The sequence below is a fragment of the Galleria mellonella genome, unplaced genomic scaffold (genome assembly GCF_026898425.1).
Source record: "Galleria mellonella isolate WM207_F2 unplaced genomic scaffold, CSIRO_AGI_GalMel_v1 utg537, whole genome shotgun sequence".
Classification (NCBI taxonomy): domain Eukaryota; kingdom Metazoa; phylum Arthropoda; class Insecta; order Lepidoptera; family Pyralidae; genus Galleria; species Galleria mellonella.
Window position 1 is genome coordinate 3,312,169 of NW_026442112.1, and position 11,898 is coordinate 3,324,066.

Genomic DNA, 11,898 nt, shown 5'->3' on the forward strand with positions numbered 1-11,898 from the left:
GTTTCACTTTTTATTGTACTTAAATCGGTAGTGGAAACTCCAAACAAGCATTTTTTTTTTTTTTTTTTTTTTTTTTTATAGAACTTAGAATGGCAAACCTTACGGCCCACCTGATGGAAAGTGGTAACCGTCGCCTATAGACATGAGCAGTACCATGGACATAACAAAGTATACTGTTTCGCCCATGATACCCCCATGCGTTGCCATTCCTGAGGACTCAGGTGTTATTCCTCTGTACCCAGTAAATTCACGCCATATCCCACCCTTCAAACCGAAACACAGCTATGCAAACACAACTGCTTCACGGTTGAAACACGAATGGGACAGAGGTACCCAAGCAATCGATCATATATTAGAATAACGTATCATTCTTTAGTTACTTTAGACTCGTGACAACAAAATAATATCTTTTTTGAAACGCAAATATTGCCATAATACCTAAGAATAAAATGACCTCAATGTTTCGCTTTTTATTTACAAAAACCTGTCGACAAATATGGCCCTTCTAATATTCAAAATACAATTTATTTATTAGTAACTTTTACAACTCTAAAAGACGTCATACTTTAGTCCTTTTAAATTCGCGATCTGAAAACAAGTTCAGAATATAACACTTGTAGCTGTAAGTCAAACATAATGTAGTATCCATCACACACAGTAATTTTGATTGATGTTTGAACAATGGATGCGTATACATACGTATATGAAAATAACTATATTTCGGTAAAACACTCTTTTTGACATTGTGTTGTTATATTAATTTATACACAACTTATACATTTTAATAAAATGCATAAGCACTTCATGCCGATTCGTTGAACCATTGAGATACCAGGAGATGACAAACACTCACTTTTATTTGTCCGTATTTAACATAGATAATATTGAAAGAATATCTCCATAGAAATACTTCGCCGAAAACAGATCAATTTTTTATATAAATAATGATATTTTATGTATTTGTTATTGTAATATAAAATCCATAAAATATCATTGCTGTTTATTTATTTGATCTTCTATAATATTTAAGTTTATTTATATATTTTGTTGTTATATTAAAAATAATACAGTCGTTTTATATTGAAAAAAATTTACCTCCATTTCATATGAGGATTATTTTTTTAATACTTGCAACAATGAAAAATGGCATATATTTTTTATTGTATAGAACACTGTCTAGGGACAATAAAGAAGTATAAAATTAAATGTACAAAAAGTTTGGAATGAAAAAAGCGGGAACGTTTGTGATGACATAGTAGTTGTTATTTTAAAATCTTTATTGTACATACTTCACTATTTAATAACAATGATATATTATACATGACACTGGAAGGAATGGTTGTAAAATTAACGACCAATTGCCATTGAAGAAAAAAAAAGAACACTGTTTAAAAAAAAAAAATCAAGTCAACTAATTTGACAGTTGACTCAATGTTAATTCTATTGTTGGTACTTCATACTCCATCTACTCGTATATGATCTAAGATTAGTAAAAATAATAAAGACTACACCTTTGCTTGGCTATTTAGTGACGCAGAAAAAATTGCAAATTACCTACAAGTTAGAAAGTGAGTATGGAGTTCACCGACCAGCTGCGAGCTGTGTGACTAATATACCGACCGTCAATGTAAATAATGATAGTGTTGCAATGCAGCCGCTCGGTGCACGCGCACTGAAAATGCACTAACATCCGCTGAAATATGCGTAGGTTATTGTACAAATGTAGGTAGAGAGGTCGCACCGCATAGATCTATGTTTTTATAGTTAGATAATTATCAGTTATTTGTTATACTTGTAATTACCAAATTATTGGTAATAATTAATTAGAGAATAAATTAAATTTGTCTTTAGTAAGTTTATAAAATTAAAGTCAGTTTTTTTTTTTAATGGCTGATAATGGAATGGTAATCCCGCCTGCGCTATCGGTATACGCTGGCAGGGCACCAGTAAGGGGTGATAGGTGACGATGAAGGCAGGTCAGTTATCCCATTGCTTACGAATTCCACTAGAATAAATCACGTTGATTTCCAGGAGGAACTACTAAGAGATTGACCTGGTAGGGTGTATTACTAGCAATGAGTCAGTTAGACCTCATTACTAATAATCCAATTTGCCTGCCAAGTTTGGCAACTACTAGCCAAACCTCACCAAGGGAGGCCCATGTTCAGCAATGTACAGTTAACGGTTGATGTCATCATCATTATTATTATATTAATAATAGTAATATATCTCTAAATAATATTATATTTAGGCGTTATATATGAATGCCTAGACACTTAGCTGAATACTAATCATTTTGGTTGCATATACGAGGTCTGTCCGGAAAGTTCGTATAAAAGTGTTCTGGAATGCGAGAAAGAGGAGTGGGGAGGCCAGGTAAGCGCAGGACCCCTTCCTTATGTCCCTAACAATGCTTCAGTTCTGGTCTGACCGCCGTGCGGTGCGAACTGGCTTGTCACGCCATCTGTGAATTTATTACCTCTTAACGAAACCCCGTCGGCATGGAGCCCGCTTCCGTTGAAGAGCAGCGCGTCGTAATCAAGTTTCTCTCGATGAAATTTTTCATCTGAACAGTTTATGGGGATGATTGCTTGAAGGAACCAACCGTATTAAAAAGATTAAGCGTTCAAGATAATCAGGACGTCCTTATCATTCCGACGAAAACGTGGAAAGAATTCGAACTTGTGTTAATGGGGACCGTCGTTTAACGGTAGGTGGCTGAAGATAATTTGGGCAAAACCGTGGTCCACGAAATTCTAAGAAACGAACTTCAAATGAAAAAAATGCGCCAAGATCGTTCCGTATGAGTAAAAATTCCATTACGGTGACCGAACACCCCCCTATTCGCCGGATTTGGCCCCGTGTGACTTCTTCTTGTTCCCAAAAACCAAATTGGTACTTCGGGGGCGGCATTTGGGGGACATAAATGAGATAAAAAAAGCTACGACGGGGCAGCTGAGAAACCTACAACCAGAGGACTTTCAAGGAGCCTTCTCACAGTGGAAACGGCGTTGGCACAAGTGCATTATGTCACAGGGGAGTATATAAAATTGATTTCCTGAATAATTGTAAAATAAATTTTTTAAAAAACTTTTATACGTACTTTCCGGACAAACCTCGTATTCCAAATTTAAACTTTATTTTTCCATTTTTTATTTAGTATCAAAAAAAAATTTTTTTCTCTTTTCTTACTTATTCTAAAATTAAAAATTGATGAAACAGCGAAATCATTTTTCTATATTTAAAAAATCATAAGTAAGAAATAATATGAATTAAATTAATACTGAATAATAATAATTAATAATGACATAAGTAGTCAAAAATAATATAATCTGATCTATAAAATAATTCTTTTAGGAAATTATTAAAAGAAAATGTTAATTTTATAAATAGGTTTAGATCAGAGAATTTCACTTCAGAATCAACCCATTGTATTTTTCTTTTACTTCCGCCGACAAACTGCGCCACTAGCAAATAAGTGTCAATCCGTAGAACTAAATCGTAATAATAATTTGAGTTCTTAAATTGCTCTATAGAGGCAGCACCAAGATTTATTGATAGATATATCGTTTATTTGTTTGTTACTAATCACACACAACATGTTCATAAGAATAGATAATACATAATACAACATAAGATTTATAAAATTGTGTTATTATGTGTGATCTGCAGCAATACAAAAAGGTCGAAGCTCAGTGTGGAACATTGTTCAAGGAACAAAACACTGATTTTAGCTTTAACCCATTTGAGGGTACGTGAAAATAATAATTAAAATAAATATAAAATAAAAAGAGCATTATAATTGGTGATTGTCTATGCGGTGTGTGTATAATAAATATTGAGCTTTTACTAACAAGTATTACATGATACAACATTATTTTCATAATTAACACTGTCAGTAATCATTGAGTAATTATATTCCCTGTTGCAGAACAGAGAGGAGAGAAATATTCTGTATTCTTTATCTTACAATTAATATAGATTTGGATACTAAAAAAAATATAAATACTGCTATCTTTGTAAATGCTCAACATGAAATTTTATTATGTTGTCAGAACTGCTAGTAATTATCTATGAATAGTTGGCAGTGCTTCTTAGTGTCACTAGCAATAAAAAGTTTCCCATTTAAAAGGAAAACTAGCGAATAAATATAATGTGTTACGCCATTTTTTTTTTTCGAAACAGTACCAATTTTGTTGATTATTGAATTAAATATTAAAATATTAATTTCGTTATTTATGATCAAAATTATCTACAACTATATAACTAATTTATGTTCAAATAATTGTTATTGATTTTTATCATTTTATATTATGATATCAATTAACAAACTTGTATTATAATTATACAAAGAGTAAATTATTAATGAATAAATTATAACAGAAAAAATCTGTTTTATTGTCATGTAAAATTTATGATCTATATTATTATATTTGTCAATATATGAAAATTACTGATAAGACAAAAAATTTCACAGATTAAAACTTGTTATGTTTAGACATAAAATATACATAAGGTAAGCTATTAAATTTATATTCTATTAAAAAGCGATAATGGAAATTTCAAGTGCATATGAAAATTTTATCAGTTCTTTAAAATCTTAAATGTTTTCATCGGATTTACAATATAAATCCGTTAAAAAATATTTATCATAAAATTATTGATATAATAAAAAAAGCATTGAAAATAGAGTGCTTTGATAATTTTTTCTCTAATTTCTTATATTTCGTGTCCAATGATGTTGTAAATTAATGTAACAAAATATTCTTACAAACTGTAAAAAATATATCTAAACATGATGTTTAGCAATTTCTTACTTTAACATATTGTAAATACAGGTATACATATATCTTTGTACAGATTTACATCATGTTCTTTTTTTAAAATCAATGCGAATTTTTTTTTAGGTGCAACAATATTTATGAAATAGCAACACTGTAAAAAAAGAAAGTGAAGTGAAAGAAATGAAATTACGGGAATAGGTCGCAAGTCGTATAGATTTTTGGTTGATTTCCTTTTCACTTTGCTTTAATATTCTCTATAGCATCTAATAAACTAAAGTTTATTTGTGTTTCTGGTTATATTTTGATTCAACGGACTCGGTGCCGTACCATCGAAAACAGGATAGGTACAAAAGTGAACAGGCATCTTATTGATTTTCTTACCTTGCATATGCTTTCAAGTAACGCGAAGTGCTGTTATTAAAATCACCAAGAAATCTATAATCTGACTGATTTGTATTGTTATTAATATTAATAGAGTTATTATAATTAGTGGTATTTCACCATATTCGGTGTTAATAGAAATCATTAAAAATGATGGCAAACGCTCTCGACACCGTGAACGCAAACCAGCCCACGCAAAATGGTAGTAAGGTGCAGCCTAGCAATAACGAGTCAAAAACCAATCTTATAGTGAATTACTTACCACAAACGATGACACAAGAAGAGATACGGTCGCTGTTTTCTAGCGTCGGCGAAGTAGAAAGTTGCAAGCTAATTAGAGACAAAGTGACAGTGTTCCCTGACCATATCTTGAACGGACAGAGTCTTGGGTATGCTTTCGTCAATTATCACAAACCTGAGGACGCGGAGAAAGCGGTGAACACGCTCAACGGTTTGAGATTACAGAATAAAATCATCAAAGTCTCTTACGCCCGCCCAAGTTCTGACGCTATCAAAGGAGCTAACTTATACGTGTCGGGTCTGCCTAAGCATATGACGCAGCAGGAACTAGAGAAGCTCTTCAGTCCATATGGTACTATCATCAGCTCGCGGATCCTGCATGAAAATGTGAACGTCAGTCACTTGTTACAAGTTGGAGGAGATGATCAGTCTCTTCAGGGACCATCGAGAGGTGTCGCCTTCATCAGGTATGATCAACGATGCGAAGCAGAGGCAGCTATACGTGAGTTGAACGGGACTGTGCCACCTGGTGGTACAGGCCCTATGACAGTGAAATGTGCTAATAACCCCAGTAATCAGAATAAGGCCCTGGCACCATTGGCTGCTTACTTAGCTCCCACATCAACTCGTCGCTTCCTCCCAGCTGGAAAGGCTCTGCTTGCAATCAACAAAGGTCTCCAGAGATTCTCTCCTTTGGCCGATCCTCTCATCCAAGGTAATGCGTTAGGTGGTTCAGGTTGGTGCATCTTTGTGTACAACATTGGAGCTGATACTGAGGAGAGTGTGCTATGGCAGCTCTTTGGGCCTTTTGGTGCCGTCCAGAGTGTTAAAATTATAAGGGATCCAACTACTAACAAATGCAAAGGGTATGGTTTTGTTACGATGACCAATTATGACGATGCAGTTGTTGCTATCCAATCATTGAATGGATACTCGCTCAACGGCCAAGTGCTGCAAGTCAGCTTCAAAACGAACAAGAGTAAATCTTAAACTATTCAAAATCTAGTCAATAAATTGTAGCTAATACAAAAAAAAATGTTGATCATTACCACGTCATGGTTTGACATCGTCTCGATTAAAGCTAGTACTGAGTAGTATAATGATGCAAATCATGACACAATACCAGTTTGAACCCTATTCGTTCAAATAAGTACAAACAAAACTCCTCACATTATGATAAAACATTAACACAAATTAATACAAACAAACGGCAAACTGTTTTAAAAAGACTCCCAATGATTTACCTTTTTTATATTATAATCCTGTGTCTTTTATAATAAATGAGTTGGCAATACATATAATACAGCACTTTTTTTTCATTGATAATTATTAGAAAGTGCTAATATAATGATACAATTGACAAGCCAATCAGAGGCTAGATTAATATTTATTGCTAACTCAAATACTTCCTCTTGCTGTCAATGAGAATTTATTACAGCAGATTATTAATAAAAATTTTATAAAAAAATAAAAATGTCAATCACCATAAATATTGATACTTTAACTGCTATCAGAATTCTCATTTGCAATAAGACAGCTGTATTTACACACTAAGTACATTATTAGCAATATATAATACTTTAAGAACAGTAGTAGGTCAAGACAAAACATTAAATGTGTTCCCACTTTGTACGCCAATAAGAGTCTAACTGAAAGTCAGGCAATAATTAACTCTTAACGACTTGACAGTGCAATATTAAAATTTTTACTCTAAGTGAAAAAAAAAATATATGAAAATTTTATTTATATTAAAACCGGTGCAATTATAACCTCACATATGTGTATTTGGTAAATACTTATAATGATACATATTTATATGTATTCTTTTTATTTACAACCCAATCTAGTTCCAATAATATCATACCACTCCATAGACTACTTTATTTATATTGAAATAAAGTTTATAATCAAGTGCAAAACGAATGTATTCTAGCTGTTAACATACAAATGATGGATCATATCTAGCTGTGAGGAAGCAGTGAATGTGGATCTACCAAAGATGTTGAATAAAACAATGACTGATTTTACATTTTGCAATAAAACAAAATAAACTGTAATTATTCTTCCATAATATTCATGTTACATTGACAGCATAAAATTATGACCTCAGCTTTTTATGATCTAATAATAATAAGGTAATTTTGAAATTTTGAGTCCATGCACAAAATCATTTACATGTAAAGAATGGATGTTATATTATGGATAATTTATATAATTATAGGATATAATTATAATAAGAATCACTTTTATGTTTACAATCATTTATTCCATAACAATTAAATCTCAATATATAAGTGAATTTTTTAAATAATAATTGACTACATAAAAATAATTTCAATGTATATTATGAAGTGATGGACCATGACATAAATGTAATTAAATATTGATCAACATTTTGACTAAATTTTGTAATTGTGACATGGATATATGTAACAGTTTTGTGAGTGCATTAATTATTGTGTACATAAAGTGAAAGTCAAGGTATTAAAGTATCATCGTACTAGTGTCAACATTGTATACTTGACGTACAAATACAAAGTCATCTTTATACAATAATAATGAATACGCCAAATGCATTTTATGAAATCACATATTTTCCAATTTCCAATATATTATATAACTTAATCCTTATAATAAAAATTTACATTTGACTTTCACAAACATGATATTGTCTCTAATTAGTTTGTATAATCACAACTATTTATTATTATATTTAAGTAATTTCAATTCATTGTAAACATAATTTATTATAATCATAATAGATATATATAGATTTCATTTTGATGTTACAATTAATATATTGAATATCTAGTGTAAGTTTGCAATTAGTTCAGTAATTACTCACTCAAATAACGAACGTACCTCTCAGGATGTGTATCGTTCCAGATATTCGTATTTAGTAGGTCATACTACTTGCATAGTTAAATTATTCATAGATAATGATAATGCATATCATTTAATGAAAATACCAACTGCAGAGGTGAGTAATTCTCTAATATGATGGGCTTGTAATATGCATTTCGAATAAGTATTCGTTTAATTTCTATGTGTATCTATAAGGATAAATGTTTCAATAATATTATTTATTTAAAGTACTTAAACTATGTGGAACTAGTCAGATTTAATTTTGCGCAACCTTAATATTTTAAGTGACTATACTTAAGTATTTATAAAACTGTGTTCTCTAATTTAAATGTAGCTTAGGATTTTGAGTTAAAATTATGTTCGTGTGGTGTTCGGTTAACATAAGTATATTATAATACCATGAAACACACAAAACAATACATAAATGGTGTGTATCAAAACTAGTCAAAAGATTTAATGTACCTCTGTGTATATGAAAGCTGTGGTATGTGCTAAATCTTTTGTCCGCGCTTGTTTTACAGCAAGCACACTCCAAAATGCACCTGGGAACATTCCATCCCCTTATTCATAAAAACTAAAACCTACAGACCTATTTTAACGTTTAAAGTTTATTCTCGCTTTTTTAAATTGAGAATATAATGCGAAAGAAAAGGAGAAAACACTCCTATAACTAAAATATGTTTATTAGATGTTTTTATGAATTAGAGGTTTGGTATTCCACTTAATTTAAAAACTGATGTGGCTGGTAATTAATATAAGGTAGTCTGAAACATAAATAATCTAGTAATTAACGGAGTAAACTGCGATAATTTAAAACTATGAAAAAAACAACTAGCTCATTTGTCATTGTAGTTTCATAAAAAAATCAAATTAAGGGATACTCAAACCCTTTCAAAGGTTAATCAAATAATTCGCCTGCTATTGTTGGGATTAATATTTTGTTGCCTTAATGGCATAAAAAAAAAAAACTTTATTTTGCACCTACTTAAATGGTGTAATCATACACAAGATTTTTTGTTATCGATGTTAAGTGTACAGTCGGCATGAAAAAGTTTTAAATGTATTCCATTTTTTTTTTCGTTTTTAGACTAATCTACAAGATGGTTGCATTTCAGACTACCTAATATTAGTCTGTTTACAATAATCTAATCAAATTCTAATAATGAATTTATTACTGAATCAACTTATAATAAGACAGAATGATTTGATAATGTAAGAAACAGAATGAAAAATAGACTTTCAGATCACAGTCACAGCAGTGTTTTAACTTGAATTGAGGGATATAAAGAGATCGTTTTGCTGTCTCCTTGTTCGCATAACCGGACAGTGAACATAACGCATTTGATCGCATTTCTAGAAATTGTAATCGGCAATGTTAAAGAAAGGCACTGCAAAGATTAATACAGATGGCGCCACCGATTGTAATTGCGAGTTATTGCCGCTAGAGCTATTTTTATACCTTATATTGGCGCCACCACTGCATGTCTTATTTTAATTTTATTTGTATACTGCCTTTCCAATTTTGTTTGCTACCTTTGCTAGTGTTAATTTGAATCTCACCTCCAATAATACTTGTATTAAACTGGTTTGATTGCGTGACACGCGTACGAAAGATTCGGCACATAATAATATCTAAGTTTATGTTGTGTCGTCCCTCCAAATGATTGAAAACATTCATAAAGCGCCATCTCTATCCTAGTTTGCGCCTGCGCAAACATAGTTTGACGAGTCTCGTCCTTTCTAGAAATTATATATATACAGCGAATAGATAGTGGGTCCCGTGGAGCCTCCCAGGCCCTGGCGGGTATTTGGACGTCTCACACCCTATGTGGTTCAGATTGTCATGTACATTGCTAAATACTTTTTTCCCTCTATATTTTTATTTTAGGGTAGGGCTATTCAGACTACGTATTTTAATAAGTCTAAATGTATTCACCCTCTCGGTTTTTCTCTATTGAGCATCACATAGATTGATCTAAACCTCTTAAAAGCTGAAATGCCATCTGCAAGTCTGTAAATTCAATCTAACCTCATCGTTAATTTCCATCAAATGAGACCCTCTCTCCACGCACATACACCAATATCAAACGGATATATCGCTAGAAACGTTGCCATTACCGCATGAATGAAATAGAAAAAGACGGTAATGTTCACCGTTTTACCGATAATAAAAATGTACCTATTGATAGATTTGTTTGCTACATAAGGCGAGCAACATTTACGCACGTAGAGATGGCGCTGCACTCGCTTCTCCACCGAACTATAACGTTTTGATACCGATTACACACCTGTCCCATTTATTGTTTTGTTTCACTTTTAGTATTTGCGTTCGAAGATGTGGTATTTTGTGTTTAGAATAGTTTCAGTTAATTTTAAACTAACATTTTTTTATCAATTTTTTTAGTGTTTACTCATTTAACCACATTTAATGTTTGTTTTAGTTGTTTTTTTTTGTTCTCTTTGCGTTACTTTGGGCAGGTTTGGGTATTGTAAGGTTTTGGCCTAGGACGTAGCTAGAAATATAAGACAGAGTACAAATCGCCGATATAATGTATGAAAGAAATGTTTGGCTTACTTACATTTAATTTCGAAATAATGTCAACGAATGTAATCTGATGTAGGGAATATTGATATAGACATTAAATATTGACATTAGCAATAATATATTTAAATAATCTTTCATTTAAAATAAACCGTTGTTTCTCTCCTGTTACCCTCAATCATTCCTAGTCCAATGCATGCTCGTAAAATAAAAAGGCATTAGTTTTGTAATCTGACTCCTTGAGTAAGTATCACTTAAAAGCATGAAGTTCTTAAAAAGGGCGTATTAAGCTTTCATAAAGGTCGGCAACGCGCGAGTGACGTCCCTGGTCTTACAGGTGTTCATGGGCTACGGTAACCCCGGTTAACCATCAGAGGGGTCGTATATTAGCAGTCATAGTTGTATAAAAAATCTGTCCAAGTTTTACTTTATGCCGCAGTGTAGTCTTCTACGAAGGAGGATGAACTCCAATCTGCAAATTTTCAAGGATTTACATTTGATGGATCAAAAACTACGGCGAAGATTAAACCTTTATCAGAAACCACATAATAAATTGGGGTCCAAAGTAAAAAAAAAAAATTATAACTATAACTATGGTTAAAGGGGCAGTCAAAGGTATCTGTTAACTATTACAACAGTATAAAGAACTCGGAGACTTTACATTATTACTGTTACCATGAACGTACTCGACTGTACTCATATTACGCCGAGATTAAGTCCAATGTGACGCAGCGTTCTTACAGACAGACATTACTCAGATTTATTATTGTTAACATATCTATATCGTAAGTACCTACACACATTTATTTAAATAATATCTAAAATGACATGGTCATTAAAAAACCCATGCATGGTCGACTATGCACGTTTGCCGTTCAAATGAATTTGTTATAAATCTTCGCTTTTTATAATTTCTTCGTTATAATAGTTGCTTCGTACAATTTTCTGCAATAGTAAATCTGTAACATTTTTGTTTTTGTAAATGTAATATATGTATGTAAAAATATTTCATTTAAGTTTGTTGTATATCTAAAACACCCTACCTATTTCTTACAACACAATTCAGTTTCGACTTTTGACTCTAAT

General features: G+C 31.9%; 1 protein-coding gene across 1 annotated transcript; it reads left to right on the top strand.

Moving 5' to 3' along the window:
- Nucleotides 1-4,929: 4,929 nt before the first annotated feature.
- Nucleotides 4,930-10,936, top strand: LOC113512305 (protein elav-like). Its single transcript, XM_026896101.3, has one exon. The coding sequence runs from the start codon at nt 5,316-5,318 to the stop codon at nt 6,393-6,395; it is 1,080 nt and encodes a 359-aa protein (XP_026751902.1). The 5' UTR covers nt 4,930-5,315; the 3' UTR covers nt 6,396-10,936.
- Nucleotides 10,937-11,898: the final 962 nt, after the last annotated feature.

Bases quoted from the DNA above. Each gene is read 5' to 3' on its own strand.
- LOC113512305 (XM_026896101.3), top strand. From the start codon at position 5,316: ATGATGGCAAACGCTCTCGACACCGTGAACGCAAACCAGCCCACGCAA.